General features: G+C 43.0%; 1 protein-coding gene across 10 annotated transcripts in view; it reads right to left on the reverse strand.

Annotated features, from left to right (window-relative positions):
* Positions 1-21279, reverse strand: part of FOXP1 (forkhead box P1) — a 410233-nt gene that overhangs the window by 41925 nt on the left and 347029 nt on the right. For all 10 annotated transcript variants that reach the window (XM_062008078.1, XM_062008074.1, XM_062008073.1 and 7 more), the window contains 2 exons: positions 20895-21099; positions 4645-4749 (listed from right to left, as the gene is read on the reverse strand). In XM_062008078.1, the coding sequence (XP_061864062.1) occupies positions 4645-4749; positions 20895-21099 (310 nt within the window). The remainder of the gene's footprint in view (positions 1-4644; positions 4750-20894; positions 21100-21279) is intronic.

The following is a 21279-nucleotide window of genomic DNA, read 5'->3' on the forward strand; positions in this document are numbered from 1 at the left end:
TTCATTCTGGCTAAATTCCAACACACAATTTCATTAACCCAGGTACTGCAGGTGATAAAACTCATTTTTCCCTAAAGAGACAGCTAAAAAGTACCAGTTATACATTTATGAAGTACCAGCAATCAAAATTATGGATTTTCTAAAAGGTTTTTAACTACTTTTATTGAAAGGAAAATCGCTGTCTCAGACTTTTGTGACACTATTGCTAATAATAAATTTTACCATTTAGACATCGCAGTAATATGGTAGACAGTGTCAATAAAAGTATGAAACAAAGATGATCCTCGTCTTTTAAGTAATGCTTTCTGATTACACACCGGAAATTATAACGTGAAGCATAAACTAAGAGCACCTTAAGATATAAAATGCAATAACGCAAGACAATCTGCCTCGCTACCCACACGCCAAAAAAAAAGGAGAGATGTTTCTTCGCACCCAGCAGGCAAGCCATTTGAGGTGTTTTCTGGCAGAAGCCGAATGCTCACCCCGAGAGGGAGAATGCTGCTCGGCGTGAGCGTGGAAGTAGCGGTGCGGGGCGGGCGTGCTCCCCGTCCCAGCCGCGCCGAGGGACGCTGCTCCCGCCGCAGGGCTTCCCGCGCCCCGCCGGCGCTAGGCGGCGCTGTGGGATTTGGGCCACCCCGGCCTCCTGCCCGAGGCCGCCCCGCCGGCTCCGCGCAGCCCTCTCGGCGGGGTTGTAAAAGAAACGGGCACGTTCCCCTTTGGAACGGCAATGCCAGATACGTGGAGAGCTCGGCAAAGAAAAATGTTTGCTGGCATCCCTCTGTCAGGGCGGCAGCACCCTCGGCGGCCCCTGCGCCAGGCGAGGCTTTACAACCAGGGAGCCAAACTGGGCCTGCCCGGGACTTAAAACATCTCAAGAGACATCTACAGACGAGCCTTTTCCCTGCCCTTGCTACCTGTTTGATTAAAGTCTCTGTTGTGCTAAACTGCAGATGATTTCACTGCAGAACATTTTGACATGCAAATGATAGCAATTAATGCCTTTGAAACAATTTATGATTTCCGGCCTACTTCAACATGTATTAGCATATACCTGGTTTCTTTAATATACACTTTGTTTTTCCAAAACCACAAACATAGTTGCTGGAATTTCATGTGGAAGTGCTTAAGGGGTTGAAAGTTAACACCTTTGTGAGCCGAGCAGTCTCACAGTTGCTGCTAAACAAAAGCCTCTTTGTAGAAGCTTTCTCGAAATGTTTTCTTAACATGTTCCAAGTAGTTTTAGGCAGGCAACTAAAGTAAACAAGATGTTACCATGATAAAAACACTTGTGAAAACATTACTGAGTGCACTTAGTAGTTTCTTTCACTCCCCTTATTTTCATCGAAGTTAAATGCACAGGAAGCAGATGACTAGCATCACTGCAATACAGGATTGTAAGATCTCTCCAAAGGTCCCTGTCCCTCTTCTAAAGAAGACACTGAATTTTAAAACGGTACAGCCATGATTAAGCACATCTAAACCACAATTAAATCTAAAGGAAAAAGGCGGGAGGAGGAGTGGGGAGGAATAAAACCCTACTCAGTCTTCTTTCTTTGTTGCCCTGGAAGCATTGCTGAACAAACCACCTCCCTCTAGTAGGGATTTCTTGAACAACTTGCTGTGTAAGAGGTATATCTATTTCTATCTGCAACGGTCTTTAAACACATGCAAATGAAATCAAGGAGATAGTCAATTTTGAGGTAAAGTCGCTCCGTGCTACCTACTAATTGCTCCTTTCGTTGCCGCCTGCGAGCAGGCCCTGGTTAACACGCGAGACACGTGTGCACCCTCCAGCCCTCACCTTGCTTCCCGCAGCTTGGCAGAAGGCCATCAGGTCAGCGCAGTGAGACTGGACTTGTTTTTGTGTTTAGGCTCTGGGAGCATTCTGGAGCATGCAGGGCGCTACTGTTTCATTAGGCTTAGCAGCAGCCCCTGCTGCTATCGGTTAGCTCTAACTGATACCGCATCACACGATAACCAATGGCTGATGGATTAAAAAAAAAAAACCCACAACAACACTAAAACTGCAACTTATTTCAAAGAGAAATAGGGAAATAAATGCGTACAATAGTCCGTGTATCTGCTGGTTCTGATAAGCATCCTCCTGTTGGCTGTGAGTGAAAGACAACTAGGATCGTTATTTGTACAGTATTTATCTTTGAAATCAAGGGCCCTGTGGTGTACCTCACCTTGGGAACAAACACTACAGAACGATCACAGAAGAGTGTCAAATCTCTGGTTTTGATTTACCAACAGTTATGATATTTCTTCCTCAGGAGGAAAAGAAATGAACCATGTTTTAGACCTGTGAGTTCTTTCTTCTCCCTGAACTGTAGAATCATTTTATTGGCATACAGGGCTTTCATTCCACATGTAACTTCTCTTTGCTTTTTCTAACAGGCCTTTTTACTGAGGTAAGTGAAATTAAGCAATGCTCAATTGATACACAGGCCCTTTTTCACTTGGTAAACAAGAGCTTTTCTCGAGGGCACGGATTATACAAGTACCAAAAGAAACTTCAAGCATCTACCTGTTACCTTTTCATTGAGTAATGAATCCCCATAAATGGCAATATAATTTAAGGACGGATGCTCCACAGGCAACTTGGAAAGCTACGGTTATCATTTCATGAACCAACACTCACTTCCTAACAGTGTCAATCCACTGCTTGGGGACATTCATTTCTGCATTTGTTCTGGGTTAAATATCACTCAGAACAATAAGACTTTGACTGGACACTGTAGAATTTGGATAATGAGAAAATTGACAGGAGCTGATGGGTCTAAGGAAGTCACATGAAATATTTCTGTTGAAAGGCTTCAATGAAGAGGGGGAGGAAATAAAAATTGATGACAAGCAAGTGATAAAAGAACCAGAATTGCTGGGAGTAGAGCTGCCCTGCGTCTGGCCTGAGTTGGTAAAGGTTTTCAGGTTATTCCTACCTATTCACAGTCCCGAGTCTCTCCTCCAAATGAACTGATGGACTTGGTCTAGTTACTGAAACATCTCTAAAATACCATATAAAAATCAACCTTGTCTCTTTTACCCATGTCATGTGGATTAAGGGCTGTATTGCCTACATATGGTCACATCAAGCAGTCCACTGCTCTGTAAGGAATCTTCCTGAAACCAACAGATCTCATCTGGAAGAGGGGACTAGTACAGGAAGCAAAGGTGGTGTAATCTGACTGTATGCAACTACACATGTTATTCCACAGTCTAAGGCTACCACAGCACCTTTCCCTTGCACTAAGTGCAATAAAAATTAGAAGGGTTTTAAAGGTCTAAATGCCATAGTATGACATATGAATATGAAAAAGCTGGCAAGTATGGTGAGATTAGCATTTATTTCACTTAAGTGAACAACAGGAAGAATTAAAAGAAATTAAGCCATCCTTCATGGAAATCTATGACTAGCACCTTCTTATTTTGTAATCTTCTTGTAATGAGAACCTTCTCATTACTGTACCATTCCTTACTTGTAACACGTTTACACTGGGACCAGCACTGCTCCTACTAAACTGGGAAGTTTTGCCAGTGGAAGAACCACTGGCCCATTCCGTTCTGAGAGCAAAAAGCTATCTGTATCATCTAACATCATCTAACAAACATCCTCTTCTTGCTGTCATCCTTCCCTCCCTCCCTCACACAAAAATCCAGAGAACTTCCCTAGAAAGAGCAGATACAGTTGAATGTTTCTAGACTAATGCTACTTATGCATCCTGAAGACTCTCATGTATTTATGTTGAATAACTTCATGAGATCACCACTGTAAACAGGAGCAGAATTTGTCCCATTGTGCATTTAAATCATACAACACTGCTTGGGCAATGGGTTGGTCTTTTGTGATCTCACAGCCACAGTACTTCAGAAAAGATCACTGCACAAACCTTCGAGAACCTGGATGCACCCAAAGCATGTGTGCACCCGGTCATCTACCCAGATAAAAAACCTTTTTGTGATGGGAACATTTTCTGCTCCAGCTTGGAGTGGTGAGGCAAATGGTTTCGTTGTGGAGCAGCCACGTGTAAGCTATTAGAGCTCTGCTGGTCCTCCCCTGCATCGGGATGCACACATTACCACATACTAGTCCATAATGCACTGTTTATGCAACGCGTAAAACTGTGTTCTTTGGCAGCAAGGAAAGGTCTGCAGCAAACTGCAGGGGCCCAATTAATATAATTATAGTTTATTTTTAGTAGCATAGACTTTGTTCATTAGTTATTTATTTGACATAAATTAAATTTCACGTGATGTTCTGCAATTCTCTGTTCAATTGCGGAGTTAATTCATGACTAAATTCCTAAATTAAAGTGAAATCAAGGTTAAATCAAGGTTGTATTGTTTACACTAGCAATATTGCAACTTAAAAATTATTTCAATAAATAAATGTGAAAAGCTGCAGAACTGCAAAGACTCTATTTTACAGTAATGCTCTGAGCAAGACCATACCTTCCCCATGGGGCTAATTTACTATCCCCCGTTAAAACGTACTTGAGCCTGATCCAAAAGCCACTGAAGCGAAAGGGAGCTCTCTGTTGACTTCGGTGGGCTTTGCATCAGGCCCACAGTGAGCGACAGCACACAACATTTCAGGCCATGCTTTCTGTACAACGTGAGTGCCAAAAAAACCATCCTTACTTTAGGAACGACTGGAAGTCTTCACATACTGCTTCACAGCCCGGCCATTTGCATACGCCGTGTCCGTAGAGCGGATGGCTGTGCGAGTGCTCCTCGTGGGATAAACTGGAGGAGAGAAAGAGAGAAAAAGTGATGTAACTGAAGGTGCCGCATCCGTTCGTCTTCACAAAAGCTCTGCAGAGCGGCAAACAACAGATCCTGAAACGCCCCGAACATCTCACGGTACCCACCTGACTCTGCCCGTGGTTTTTCAAAACAGCATTAAATACCGTTTGCAGTGCGAAACGTGTCATTCTTCCTTAGCTATCCTCCTACATTTCATTCATTAATTAAAAGCTTTGTAAAGAATTTAAATTAGCATGGACGGGGGAGAAATCATTTGACAGACCTGCTTAATATCCTGCTTGATATTTTGCTAAGAAATTTATGAACATTGCATATTTACAAGTCGACTTCATCAGGAAGAAAAGTCATCTCCATACAGCAGTGTATTCTTCTAACACAATACAACCGGACCCCAGGCTTTCCTCATTGCTATAGAAAGAGGAAAAGCATCAAGTTTGTGGCCTTGGCTTTCCCACCAGGTTATTTATTTACTGGGCTGGGTTTTTTGAGAGGTCTGAGTTGGATGGTTGTTTTGTTTTTCCTTTTGGGCTGTTTGGTGTTACTGTTTCATTGCCCAAGCACAGCTCCCTTATGTCCCAGTAAAGAAGATCTAATATGTATTTTCAAATGTAAAATTCATCACAAAAAAAAAAAAAGGGAAGCATGCAATCAAAGGATTCCTCAGTACGAGGGGTTAGTGGGGGCTATTAACCTCGCTATGATTTGTCAGGAACGTCACAGAGCTTGCTATCTACTGAAATCAGAGTTAAAGCAAGAAAAACTCGCATGAGCATGAAAGGGTTAATCCTCCAGCGGGATTCCAATCAATACGTAATGATTTGGCTGCACTGATCCAAGTCATGAGATGCTTTGATCCGGGCCATGTGGTGCTCAGGGAAATGTATCTGTTGCACTAACTGATGAACCATATTCTAAAATATCTTCTTTATTCAACTTCTGCATGGAAACTTCTTCGGTAAATGAATTATTTTCTGCAACAATTTCCATATCCTTAGATGACTTTAAAAATAAAATGTCAAAATACTATTGAAATCTCTATTTTATGCTCACACACATATCTATTTTTCATAGCAAATCTTTTTGCTTCAGTATGCCTGTGCTGGATTATGCACTTCAAATGTACACAAAGGATATGAACACGTACCAGCATCTAGGTGTGGCTTTTATTACTTATTTTATCCTGATTCACAGGTCATGTTATGGGTAAACATCTACTTTTTGACATTTTACTTTGACACAGTGTGGAAATGCTGATTATTCTTCTTCTGTAATACTAACTGCCCATGGACTACAACAAAATTGTGTTCTTGTGTTGTTTCTGATGCACTGGATGTCAAGATCACCCTAGAACACAACCCTGTGATCTTCTCCCAAATGCAAACAAGTTGCTAGAGAAATTCTTACCCAGGTTCTACCACTTTTGACTTTAGGTCCAATGAGAATCTGAAGATAATTAAAGGTGGGAGTTTTGTTTTTCTTTTTTAAATCCCAAAGAGGTACCAGAAAAGGTGTTATGAGTTGTACACGAATACAATGCATTATTTCATTAGTATCTTATTTTTGCTTGTTTGCAAATAGTCCTTCAAGTATAAATATGCATATGTGCAAGGTAATTCCCTTAAAAACAACCCAAACAATTGCAGGTGAAGAGACTTAAAAGGGTCTTTTTCTATAAAGGAATATTACACTGGTTTAACCTAATCAGTTTTTTTTTAATGTGCAAATGGGGAGAAGCTCTATCAGTTTAGTTTCTAAAAGAGCAAAGAGGCCAGTGCATTCCTTGCAAGGAAATTAGAAAAAAGGCTACATCACACACTTCCTCAGCTGAGAAAGAGGGAAGATGGCTGAAGGAACACCATCCACCCAAGCCAGACAAGCGTATGGTCGAATGTCCCACACGCATCGGGAAAGAGTAATTCAGAAAATAATGGGTTTTATCATCTGCTTCCATACCTGTAGGCAGCAAAGGCTGAGAAAGTAGAGTTTCATGTTAACACTCCATTAAAGTCCATGAAAACTACATGTGAGAGTTATGATTTCAGTGTGTTTGGCAGAACCCAAAAAAACTCCAGTGTATTAATTTACACGGCGTGCTTTACCCATAGACCAGGATCATAGAACCACAGAATGGTGGGGTTGGAAGGGACCTTAAGAGATCATCCAGTCCAACCCCCCTGCCAAAGCAGGTGCACCTCGATCAGGTCGCATAGGAACACATCCAGGTGGGTTTTGAGATAGACTGCAGAAACCCTGTGTGACACCAAGTAAGGAGTCAGTCCCCTGTGGGGTTTAAGCACTGTAAATCTCATTATATTATCAACAGGAGTCACATGGCTTAAACCCCCAGCAGGGTTTTTAAAAGTTTCCTTGTGAGAGCCTAAAGGCCACAGCCAAGGCAGCGGAAAGAGCCCTACAGAGCTCTGTATTTATTTTTTAAATCCAAGTGCAAACCTCTTTTCTTTCCAGGGAACTTGCAGAAAACAAGACAAACTATGTAGGACATGACACCCTGGTATTGCATCCAAAGAAAATGATGGAATGACTGAGAGAGTATCAAACTGCAAACGATGCTCTGGATGTCAAAAGTTTAGTGCTGTCAATAACCAGAAAGATTGGTGCTGACTGTTAGCGAGAACTTAAAAGGTCATTTTGCTAACACAATGCTAAGCGTAACATGCTTAACACCTACGTATAGCTTCCACTGCCATTCGACATAGCACAGCAACTACTTCAACTTACCAAAAATAGACATTTCAAGAAAGACAAAAAACCCCTCAGTACTGAAAGACAAGCGCAAGCACCCTCCGTGGGCAGCGTGCCTTTCCGAAGGCAGCAACTCTCATCCCTCTCAGGGGGTTTCAGCAGAGCCTTTAATGTGACCTTTAATGTCTCAGTATCAGATTACTGCTATTTTATCTATCTCAGTTTTGAAGATGTTATAGATTGCCACCATTTTCCTAATAGAGCCTTAAGAAGCACCTCACAACAAAGCAAAGAATGGGAGTCTAACAGAAGTGGATGTAACACACAAAGGATACAGTCAGTGGAGATGAGTGGAGAACTCTGTTTAACTGATCTAAGTACTCACTTTGAGCAAGTAGAGGTTGAAAATGAAGACTTTAATCCAATACATAAACAGCTTTATGGGCATAATGCAAACCTATAATCTTAAATTGTTCAATGATGTTCCGACTGCATGCAGGCACAGTTTCTGTCATCTGGGTGCATCCTTGGTCTCGCTGTCAGAGACAGACTTTTAGGAGATCTGAGCATTGGCAAGCAGAAGCAAGTTTCAGGTCTGTTTGATTTCTAATGACACATTAGAGTAGGTGTTTGTTTCTGTCACCCGCTCCTTCCCAGGAACGCACATTCGTGGTTGGGTACTGGTGATGCAACACCAGTTAGTGGAAGTGATTTTATAACAAGACATAATTTTCATAATTTTCAAAGAAGTGAAGGAATAAATCATGTAAAAATTAAGGTTAAGTGGGTTTTTTTTTCTCCTTGTAAGGTATTTGCTCGCAAATACTTAACACAATGGAATTATTTCCAAATAATGCAATCGTGCAGCGTTATTACATCAAAGGACAGCAGCTAACCCTCTGGCAAGTGCAACGCCTTGCGTAAGTCAGTTCGTTCATGACATACGACAGAGTAACAAAATCCATGTGGGAAACTGAAAACTGCCTAAGAGTCCGCTTATTCTCTACTGTCTCCAGCCTGGTTTCCCATAAGGAGTGGAACGGAGAAGGGCAGACACTCCCACAGCTGCTCTGTGCTTGCTGGACAGAGGAGAGGATTTTTACCTTTGCCTTCTTCAACCTACAATTCTTTGTAACCCCAAGGATCTCCAGAGGGTCTGGAAGCAAATTCACCACCTAGTCTGACAGGGATGGTTGTCGAAGCTGGTTCTTGCACAGCCCCACTCACCCAGACTGCTTCAGCCACTGTTGGAACCCATCTGCTGTGCTACAGCATCGCTGAAGAACCACTCTCTGGGACACAAAGTACAGGAGACACAGAAGCCAGAAGACAGCTAAGCACCAGTGGAGAGTAAAAACTACAGCATACCCAAAAGAGAGACAGGAACACACTGGGCATTGCAGGAAAGGAATGACCAAAGCAGTAGCATGAAAGCTATGTGTGCTATATTCAACCCTACTTGCTAACAACATGAAACTGGGTACCATGCTCACATACACTGGTAAAAAAGTCATGAGTGGATATAAAAACCAGGTAGGTAAGCCCCAGGAATAGTACTTCTGCCACACAGTAGACCATATTTTAAATATTCACAGTGCTGACATACTCCATATTCCACTCTTTCTCTGCCACATCTGCTTGGGCCAATGATCTTTGCCAAAACACGAGGGGAAGTCAGTGATGTAGTGAAGCATCTTTGACTTTCTGTTACAGTTATGAAGCATCTGCTCACGTTCTAACGGTGCAACAGAACATGCCTGAGCCACCTGCACACTGAAAAATCAATACCACATCTCCTGCTTTCCTCTTGGAAGGGGTCTGAGCACAGTATGCACATAAACTGCAGAATTGTCACTGAGAAATAAAACAAAACTTAAAATAAAAGGCAATAGGAAGTGACCTCATCTTTGCCAGCTGCCATGAAACCAGTGTCAGTGCATGATCCAGGCAAGAGCACAGGGCTCAGTCTCATACCCCATTCCCCCTTAGTCTGATGTGGACGGTGTAGCCATCTAGGCAAAATGCCACAGTTTGGTTCCTCAACAGGAGATATAATTGGGAACCAACATGGGTCTCCTAAATTTGTGAGGCCTACAGCTCATCATCATCATTATCAGACACCCACAGAATAAATGTAAGAATTCTCTTTGTCAGAAACACTTGCTGTATTTGATTTAAAATCAATATGGAAACAATAATGATTCAATCTTTGTACCAACTCTACTTGAAAGCAAGCTCCTGCCTTCATAGCAAACCAGCTGAATAAAGATGTGTTTTGCAGTGGAAGCTGTACTGATGCAAATCCCTCTGAATTCTTATTATGATGGCTTAGCACCTCTTTCCTAGCTAAACTGTGAATTAAAAAACCCCAGTAATTAAAAAATGAAAAAAATGAAAATCAAGAAAGTTCTAAGCCATGCACTGAAATGTGCTACTTACACTTCTGTCCAGGTCTCAGTAACTGCCCAGAAGGCAGCTATTTGATCTGAACACAGAACTGTCTGAGCAGAGCAAATGCATCTCCATGGCCAGCTAGAGCTCAGCAGAGGGTTGTGGGCTTTTGGGAGAGGTAGCACTTGATGTGCATGGCCAGTGACAGCTCTTTCTGGAACTGGGCTGCAAATTTTTTGATGCTTCTTAAAGCTACATTCCCCTCCTTCCTCATTACTTCAGTCCACGTCCAAAGCCAGGACTAGAAGCAGTTCATGTTTTACATCAAGCCCTACTGGAAGTAACAGGAGTGGTATGGTACATTTGAAATGACTGCACCACTTTAAGACAAATCAGGTTAAAACATCCTGTGTTCTAATCAGCGTGCAGTCACTTGTATACTCCTGTGGTTAAGGGAAAAAGCAAGCAGAGTCATAGCATTGCTGTTGTGACACAAGGCCAGCAATGCCCCTCATCCTCACACCTCTCGGGGCACGAGTCTCTACATGCCTCTTGCAAAGAGAGCGCTGGAGCACCTGCAGCAAGATTAAGACAAAATCTGGCTAACATCCCCTGCTCTTCTACCCCCATCCCCACTGCAAAGAGTGTAACCAGACTGGATAAATACACATCATCTGCTTTTGATCAATGCACTGATGGCTGAGATTATTAATCAACATTATGACCCTCCAGCACTCTAAAAGCACTACGTACTTCTTCCAGTGGCATCTTCTCTTCCAACCCCGCAGAAGCACTGCCACAGGGCCCAGCCAGCCACTGCCCTACATCCTTTCCTTGGCAGAACTGAAGGTATTTCTAGATCATTTAAAAGAAATGCCCACAGCAAAAGTTAAAAAGAGAAGAATTAGTATTGAACCCATCACTTCTCTCAGGTGGAAGTTCCATTTCTGCACTTGAATTAATGAGTTTCTCTACTATTTAAAAACTCTTATTTTTTATTTCAACCCTGTGCCTAGGTACCATAGTGAAAAGTACATCAAATATACCCAGACGCACACGATTTGAAACGCTGGATTTTAAATTCCAGCACTGCTAACTAATGAGAACAATTTTTTTGCCTCTTCTTCTTTGTAGCATCACTCCATGTACTTACATACCATAATCACATCCTCCTAGAGCCTCTATTTTTCCAGGGTGTAGATCTTTAATTCCCTTTAATCTGTCTTCATAGCCTATTCCCTCCAACTCCTTTATCATTCTAGCTGCTCTCTTCTATATTTGCTCCAGCTTCTCTTCATCCTTTCTGCAAGAGAGTGGCCAATTGTACATCACACTCTCAATGTGGTTTAACTGGTTCTGCATAAAGTAGAACAAGGGAAAAAAAATAACCAGAGGGACTCGGATGCAACACACATGTTTATGCCTCCCATGACTGCATTTACCTTTTTAACTAAGACAAGGCACAGAGTGTCCCACCTCAATTTCCCAACCCCGGTGATGCCTCAGCCGTTTCCCACACAACCGATGCTGAGCAGCTGACGTGTCACGTCAAACCCGCAGTTTGGAATTTTGATTTCCTAGCTGGGCTACTTTCTACTTATCCCTGCTAAATCTCATTTTATTCCTCTCTGAACAGCCTCCTAATTTATTCAGATGAAAACGGATTGATTCAGTATCTTAGTTTAATTAGGGGAAAAATGTGATCCTACCACTTCCTTGGGTTTTGGAGGGAGGGGGTTCTGGGGAGGTTTTTTGTGGGGTTTTTTATTTTAACTGACTTTCAGCACAGTAATCCCACCCCTCTTGCACATCCAATTCAAATGGCAGAGGGAGGTGGCAATGGCAAAGCTTTGGCCCCATTTCAGCAATGCTTTTAAGAACACGAACAAATTTAAAAACACAGGATTAGACCTCGGACTTCACAGAGACTGAGGTGTAAAATTACAAACATACATACATTCTTTGTAAAAAGATCCTGTTTGCCAACCTTATTTTACTGTAATTTATATTCTGTTGTTACATTTAAATCTACAGTAAAAGAAAACAGCGAGAAACAAGATCTATTCTTGTTTAATAAAATCCTATTCTGTTACATTTAGAACTGAGACAAGTCTTTCACCCTTGTATAAACCAGCAATACGTCAACAAATATGATTGAGGCAGACTGTTCACGCCAGTATTTTTCACCCCTGTCCCACAGGCACAACAGAACCCGTGCAGAAGGTGACTGTCATTTCACATACAAGCCTGGCAGCTCGCTGGGTGAGCCCGCGCCCGCCGCACACCCCTGCGGCAGCCAGGAAAGTGCCCTTTGGGAAAATGTTTATAAAACAATAATTAAGATAAATAATGACTCCTAGTGAGAAATACAGTGAAAGCGTTGTCTCTGCCACATGCCTTCCCTCCGAAGAATGCTATTTAAAAAAGCACTAAAATCGAGAGGACACCAGCCTGCTTCCCCAGGGAAGCGCGCTGAATCACACAGGTAGTGTAAATATCATATGCTGCTGCAGGTGCTAGGCCCTCTATTTGTTTGTGTTTACTAAAAGGCATAACAAATAGTCACACTAAAACAGAACAACATTTGGCATTGGAATGGTATGATACCAGAGCAGCCATAAATCACATTCACTTGTTTATACTCCAACCGCTGCTCAAGGCGCTGCTCAGCCCCCCTTTTTCAGACAGTCCTTTGGCTGTGCTTTGCCCCTTTCAGGGGCAGCCACCAGCTCCTGGCTGTGCTGTTGGTACTGAGGGGCTCAGCATCCTTCCCAAGCACAGCACACCCAAGAAAAACCACACCACACAGCCAAAGGCGAAAAAAAAGAGAGCCGAAGCAGCCTTGCGTAACATATACGGCCAGCGAATATGGTTTACAGCTTTGCAACTTCTGAGTTAATTCACAGTATAAACAAGGAGGAAAATGTTTCTTCCGAGCAAGACTTCCTGTAAACTGTTGATGAGAGCGGCGCTGGGCGCGGGGCGGGTGCACCTGCTGATTAACCATGCGCTCCAAGAACAAACACACGCTCGAGCCAGCCAGATTGTTCTGGAATTTGCTCCGAGCTGGTTTTTTCTTCCCCCACGTTACAAATGGGATTCCACAATAAAACAAACAGCAGAACATAAGTTGCCGAGAGTTAAAATCTACTTTTTACACTACATTGACCACAGCACCCACAGGCACAGCTACAATGTCTTTCTATGAATGGGACAGATTGCCATATGGATGCAGACACTGAACAAGCTGTACAACTCCTGGCGACAAGTGCCTAGGGGACTGTCCTATATTAGCACCACCTGTGCTGTGGAAATTGTGCTCTGTGTATGAAATGGTATTTAAGGGTCCATCACGATGTTATTTTTGAGCACAAACAAAAAGGAAAATCACAGTTAAATAAAAACAATTCTGTTGCTCAGTTCCCGAGATCGTTTCCCAAAGGAATAGTTACCTTCTTTATCCACACAGTCCAAAATGACAAGCTACAACACACATTAGCAGTTTCCCTGCCTGGGCTTATACTATCATTTTAATGAGAACACACTTTATAATCTACTCGTGTCCTTCCTGATCACACAGAAGAAATTACAGCCCTCCCACCTTAAAAACACCGGCTACATGGAAAAACACCCCATGGCCCCACACAATCGTTGCTCCAGCAGCAAGCAATACAATATAAATTTTCTCCAGGCTCCTTCCCCCACCCTTCAACATGCAGCAGGTACAGCCACAAACCCTAATTACCGAATTTCAGTGTGCATCTTGCTATTTCGAAAACACAACCCTGACGACTGACAAAAATAGAGCTCCAGATTAGCACAAGATGTTGAGGGAGGGAGGTGAAGGGAAAAAAGGTTTGAGCAGTACCTAGCTGCTCTATGAAAAGAGATTTCCCTCTCTCCAAACTGCAAGAAAGAAAAAAAAAAAGGATGCCAAGAAAAAGTGAAGTAAAATAAATTGAATTAAAGAAAAACAGTTGTAAAGTGAACATTACAACCTGGGAAAAATGATGTCATTTTATTGAGAAACTCATGTTTTTCCATTAAACCACAGTGAAACGGATAAAGTTTATACAGCTTAATGGTGGAGTTTTACTTTAAATGCTACCCAATATCTTAGCAGTACGATATAACATGATATAACAGCTGTCATACTAACTGCTCGATTTTTATTGAGCAGCAGAGAAAACAGTCACACAAAAATCACCTAACTTCTCCTCTACTTTTATGGCGTTTTCAAGGGTGTTTTTTTTCCACTCTCAGGCTGTGATACGTATGATAAAAAAATAACACAGCTCTTCATTAGCTCCCTGCTCAGCTCTTTAGGATAGTCAGATCTCCTGAGTAAACTCTGAGGAAGGACAACGTGCACACAGGAGGAAATAAAAAGAAACAGGAATCCACGGTGCAGTAAAACAAAACCAGGTCCCTTTTTAAGACTACTACATAAACACCTCTAATAAAAGAAGAGGACAAATTTTCATTGGACTGTAAGTATTCAGACAGGAATGCTTTAGTAAAAGTTTAACTGCAAAGTGCATGCAATTAACAGAAAGCCATCAGCTATTTCTCTGGTATGTAAAAATAGCATTAAGCTGTATTAAATGCACGTGTAAGTATCTCAGTTGCAAGAAAAGGGAGGAGATATGCAAAGCACTCAGATATCAAACAATGATCTGTTGGCCAGATGGAGGAATAAAACAATACATATGCTAAAATTTGGAAAAGTTCTGTTAGGCGTCTGCCAAGGCTCACCCAATCTATTTTAAGTGCTTTTTGATATATTAGCATAGTGTTTGGGGTTGTACAACTGGTGGTTATTACACAGGACCAGAAAGAAGCGAAACGTTGGCTTGCAGGAGCTGCCTCACGCCGGGGCAGCTTCCTGAGGACGGCAGGGTGTCAAACACAGCACCCTTACTCAGCAAAGGGCCACATCAAGTCATCACAGGCTGGTTAACTTTGCATCTTTTGTAGGGAAAAGCAGACAAAATAAACTATCAACTGTTTTCCAGGGTGTCGTGAAACAATTCTTTGGAAAGCACAATTTGATGAGAGAGCTCCTCTCATCTCTGCAGGCTGAAGAGTGAGTGGTATCACACAACTCATTTAGCAGAAGGTTTCTCAAAACCACGACTGGCAGACAGGAGGTGTGGGCCATTCAAAGGATGCTACACACCCCAATTCAAAAAGCACTAACAATAAAAAGGGCCCGATAAGGCTTAAAACTAAAGATTAGCAACTCCAGGCCTGAGTCACAGCCGATTTTCTTTTCCTAAAGCTGATTACACAGAGAGGTGACTCAGAAGTGGAGAGCACGTAGTAACTGGTGGTGATTTCTTTGGCGGGGAGCAAGCACCATGGGATCGGGCAGCTGGATGCTTTGGGCTGCATCTGCACACAGTAAATGCAGGTGGCTTAGGGCTCCCGCTGCTGCAGCATCACCACAACTGGCCCCACAGCTATCATACCCACCCGAGCTGCAGCCAGAAATACAGCAGCCACGTAGAGTGGGATGGTTTATCGTCTACACAGCTGGGCATCCAGGCTCAGCTCGAGTCTCCAGTTCCGACCTGGCTCCGCAGTGAGGAAGATGCATGGAGGCACTTGAGTTGCTCAGACCATGGGGAACAACATAAGGGTCACGATGGGGTTTGTGTACATCGAGCAGCTCAATACCTTGTGGGAGGAAAGCCCTCAGGAACACTGATTCCTTAAGGGAGAGTAGATTTGAGGTATGCACCAGGAACACTAATTCCTTAAGGGAGAATGGATTTGAGGTAACCTAATCCAACAAACTCTGCTGATGGTGAAGTGTAACAAGCTAAATTCAACTGCACAGAGCAACTGAGAGGAGCCGATACGGATGAGCAGATTTGATGTTGGCACCAGTGCAGAACGAATGGCAGGGACAACACGGAGAGGCAGGCCAAGAGAGGATCAGGCCCTGGGAGCATATGGACTGCAGGCTGAACTGTTTCATCCCAAGCATTAATAATGGACCGAAGTCTCTAATTCTGAACTGTGCTGAATCCTAATGCCCTCATCTAAGGGCCTTGGGATTTCGATGGAGGATCAGCTGGCATGGAAGATAACAACAGTAAAACACAATGCATTAAGCCTAACCAGCAGATCAATGGTCTGCCATGCCGTTCCTTTCGATTCCCTTCAGAGCCCTCTCCAAACTCCTTCCTCCCATAACACTGGCAAGAAAAAGTCATTTAAAAATCCCCTTGTTTATCCCATCTCTTTCTCCTATGAGATTGCTGCTTGCTTTTGTGGAAGGACAAGACTCAAGCATGGTCAGAAAGCATATAAAGACAATAGGGGACAAATACAGGATCACTGGCAGCTGGAGAAAGCTATCTTGGACACGCAGCTCCAACTCCTCCTTACTTCTTGCAAACAGATGTGTTTCCTAAATTAACGGGTCTAGACTTTCATTAACTCACTTGTTTACATATAGCCTCTGTCATTCTGTCACTGCCACAGTCAACGCAGACCGGTGCCAGAGCACAGGACCAGCACACGGGCACTCATACCGCTCCAAAACACTCTAGTCCTCCCAGTTCAAGCCCAAGCTGGAGCAACTGCCTCCAGTCACTGCAAAGTGCTGATGCATTATGTACGACTCTGCTTTCCCAAGCCTACTCACATCAAGAATATTCCCAAGCACACAGGTTTTGAGATGCCCGCTGCTCATCAGGTTATAAAGTTAGTAGTCACCTAAAGCAACTGGGCATCCACCTGCTTTGTTTTGCTAACAAGCTTCCCCCAGCTAAGATGCAGTAGAACAAGACAGAAAGTGGGTACTGTCCTTAACAGCACTAAGCACAGCAGATGTACTTAACTGGCTCCTGTTATTTATTTATTTACTTACTTGTCTAGAGAAAATGCTTGTTACTGAAGAAACCCAAATGCTGATAAGATGATGAGAGGTTTGCATGCTGGTTGATGGTCTCACTTTCGCTTATCCTGAGTGAATACAAGTATCTATAACTAAATATTTCCCTTAGGGTACTGATGACTGAGGTATGTTTATTGCATTGAGTGAATTTATATATATAATCAGCACAATAAACATTATTAAATTGTCTGAGTAAAATCAAAGCATGAAACACACAGTCAGTGCTGAATTCTAATGATGCTGAATGCCCGTGATTGCATGGGGAAAGGATCTTAACAAGCCTTGATTTGAGCTTTGGCATCCGCCTCACAAATCACACGAAATGTTCTCTCTTTAATAGTGCTGAATATTGATAAATGTCTCTGCACGGCACAACAGGGAAGTTGGTCTCTATTGGCAATCTTTACCAAAGTGTGTTTTTTCCTTCTCTACACTCAAGGGTTTACCCTGAATGATTTAATTATAATTTTCCTTGTGTAAGACAAATTAAAGAGGAGAGTAGGAGTGTCATGCCAAAGCAGATTATTTATCTCCTTAACAGATTGCTGTGCACCAAACCCCAGAGCTGCTGCTGCTGCTTCTTACAGGAACTGGGCAAAATGTGGGACAAAAGCATAGATGTAATATACATTTAAAGCCCAAATGAATGAAAGCATTAACCCATTATTTATAGCTAGAAGCGTTTCATTCCTGTGAAAGCCATACACACAAGAGCACACAGACAGCAGGAGCAGTAGCACGATGCTCCCTGGCCCTGCCCAGGAACAGATGATGCCTCCTGCTTTTGAAGGTATTTTTGCTTTTCAGACACCCTGGGGTGACTCTGGCCACCCTCCTGCCCTTTGCTGCTTTGCCATAAAGCAGAACTTTTTCTGTCACACCACTCTGAGCGTGGTAGCCCCATGCAGCTGCAGCACGGACTGTGGCATCGGCGATACCAGTGCCGCATCCCCACAGCCCACACGGGATGAAAGCTCTGCTGAGGCTGGGCTGGCGGCACGGCGGTGTGTGGGCACGACCAGCAGCCACTGACTACTTCACCTGCTATTTTAAACACCTTGTTTATAATCAAAACATGTTTTTACCCAAGACATACAGCAGAGCTGCTGCTCACCCAGTGACTTTTATGGAGGTGCCTCTGCTGCCGCTGCAGTCAGGGGAGTGCCTCCTGTCTCGCGGGGCTCATGCAGCCTCACAACCCGACCTGTGGGATCAGGAACCCTGTAAAACACAGCCTGAACTAGCCCAGTGACATGTGCCAGAGATGACAGCGATGATAGTAACTCCCACATAACCAACTCACCTCCTGCAGCCCACTCCTCTTCAAAAGCCCAAGAGGAAGGGTGGGGAAACAGCTTTACAGCACACTCTAAAAGTTAATGTTACCTGTATATGATTATTTATTGCTGCTGGGCAGTCGTTATGATGCAGCTGTACTTAACTGTTAGGACACTTACAGCCTTTACTATGTGCTTTTCTATTGTTGTTTAAATCTAAATAAATAGATCTTGGTTGTACCAGACCAAAGCCAACAGCCAGTTGCACAGAAGGTACAGGAATGAGAGAGGGGATGTCACAACCCGAAAACCTGCCCTGGTCAGCCCAAGCTGCAGACTTGTGTGACAGGAGGTGGAAGGTCTGATAGCTGTTTTGTGAACCCTTCCGACAGTTCCATCTGACGCGACCTTAGGCTCAGAACCACCTCCACAAGTCCCCTTGTATTTGCAAGCTCAGTTGTTGTGCTGAAGCAGCCAGACAAAAGAACATACACGGATTTCACTGTAAGCCTAGCAAACTCGTGCTCTCACCAGACCCCATGATTTTTTCTAGTCTTAACCTTTGCAATCATAAAGAGGACCAAAACCCTGCTCATGCCTGTGCTCTCTCTTGTAAGTACACTAAAATTTCACCTTCTGTGAGCTTTCAAATATACATCTGATGGCAGAGCACAGCAACTCCTTCCCCACAGCTCACTCACCACCCTGAACTCCCTGCCTGTGGATAAATACCCTTTCAGAAAGGAAACCGGTGCAACACATCTCAACAAGAGGAGTTTCTGTGTCACATGAAATCCAGGCAGGCACCACGGTGCCTGATGAGACTGCAACAAAACCCTTAAGTGCATCAGTAGGCATTCTTCTGCATGTAGTCTCCTGCTCTACTTAGGGATAAAGATGTAATTCAATCACTGCAGCAAATGGATGGCGTAAACTCTCCTTGTACCAAACAGAGGCAAGATACAGAAAACTCTGTAACTCTCTTATTTGTATTCCTAAATATACCTTTTTTTTTTAAATTTTCATATTGTAGACAGCTCAGTAGATGGGCAAGTATAATGGCACGCACTTACAATACAGCTATCAACTCAATCACTGAGGATTTTAAATCTTCTAAACTAAGACAATACCATTGCATTTTTAGGCCATCCTAATTAATCTATTTGGAATTTTAGTAATAAAATCATATGTATCACTTTGTTTGTAAATGCCAGTTGCCTCCAGGCTACGATTACAGCACTCAGATATGGATTTCCAGGTCTGCTGGACAGTATATAGACAGAAAATTTTCACATCAGAACAGATTCCTGTATTTCCACTGCATTTCAAACTAAACAGCACTAAGTTACACTGCCATTAGCAGGCAGCACACGCCTTTATTCAGTGAGAGGGGATCCATTTCACTGCATGAGTTTTTATTTTATATACTTGGTAAGAAAAATACACATTAAAAAAATTATTGAGAAGTCCTAAAGCCATTGTCTTCAGCTCTACATGGAGCAAAAAGGGAATTGAATTGTTTAATAAACATCAAATTGTTTTTAGCATCCCATGTAAGTCTTCAGGAAAACTGTGTCCTTGACACTTACATGTGTTATAAATACATACACTGATGTTCCCCCACGTGTCCTTGCAATGGATATAAAATGATGTCTTACACACAGAGAGCGGTTCGTTCAACAGTGGTGCGCTCTCCTTTAAAATCTATCTATTCCCAACAGCACTATTTCCTTAATATTAGTAAGATATAAGAGGTATTTATACAGCTTCCCTATCAATCTACTTTCAGACCACCAGAAATATAAACTCTATGGCTTAAAAATTCCATTATCCTCTTTCTAATGAATGAAAGGAGGATGGAAAGACAAAGCCATCAGTTTCCATAAAATCCAGCTCTCACTAGTGTCTGCTATAACATTTCTAGATGGGCAAAGGGACTCTCCTGAATGCAAAGAAGCACTGACCCTCCCTGCTGCACCCACGCGATACTGGAGACCCTCCCCCTCCTCCTCTGTTGCCAGCAGTGCCACGGAGCCTGCAGCAGGCACTGGCATCCATGGCCCAAGCTCCTCTGGGACTGTCTGCTTCACCATAAGCAAAAGTTATGTTGTTAGACACGCCTCAGTGAAATCTGGGGGTGTAAAGAAACAAACCTGCAATAAAACAGCCTTTGGAATAAAGCAGAGCCCGCTGCCGAGAAGCACGTCAACAGACAACCCCTGATTTAAGCCATTTCTTTTAACAATGCAAGCCTAGCAAGTATAAATTAACTCACACTTTTAAAAGCCAAACAACACCAGTTAGCTAATCTTATCAGAGCTTAAAAAAAAACATGCACTTTGTTTTAGAGAAACCTGGTGAACTCGAGCCTACCCTGTCTTGTGAAAGCAGGTAAATAGAGAGTAAAAAAAGGCAAATGTGTTAAATCAGAACAGGGCACTAAAATTAGAAAAATGGGTGGTAAAACAGCCTGTACTGGCCAACAGATTTTTTTTTCCCCCTCCAGCTTTCAAATCCAAAGCACATCATGGAATAACACCACCCAGGATGCAAAACTCAAACCAGCTTACTGCTCTTCACACTTCCCCCAATACGCTTATCCAATGCACTTCTAATTAGCTAATTGTGCCCACATTGATCCAATTAACAAGCCATAAAGATCTGAACAAAAGGAGTATATTCTGCCCAGTGGAGACTCTATTCAACCAAGCCAAAATCAGACAGGGCAAGATGTGGGAGGACAAAACAGAGGCCAAGGCGGCTGGCCACCGCTCCCAACAAGTTTGCCATCATTTGAACACGCTGCTTGGAGATGCTCACTGCTTGGAAACCCCACCAGCACCTACCTCTCCCGTTTAGGAGTGTGGACCGATAGCTGTCCATTAGTTGAGGCATGAGGGTTGATGATTAAAGAGGTCTTAGACGGCGCGGAGGAGGAGACGCAGGTGGTGGACAGGTCCAGGCTGCTGTGGTTGTTGCTGGCTGCCTCCTCGGCTGTGTGTGAGCTTGTCACTTCCTTCCAGAGCTGCTGCAGTTCTGTTGGAATCATGCCTGAAACAAACAAATTGGATAATTAAATCAATTAACAGCTAATTCGGCCGTCTTCAAACAGTAATTAAATCAAAGAGTCAGTAAACAAAGCCTAGTGTTAGTTTTGTGTGTGTTTTTGTGCATGGGGGTTTTTTATAATAACTAAAGGCTAATACTGAACACTGCATGGCTCTGCTCAAT

The sequence above is a fragment of the Colius striatus genome, chromosome 15, assembly GCF_028858725.1.
Source record: "Colius striatus isolate bColStr4 chromosome 15, bColStr4.1.hap1, whole genome shotgun sequence".
Lineage (NCBI taxonomy): Eukaryota > Metazoa > Chordata > Aves > Coliiformes > Coliidae > Colius > Colius striatus.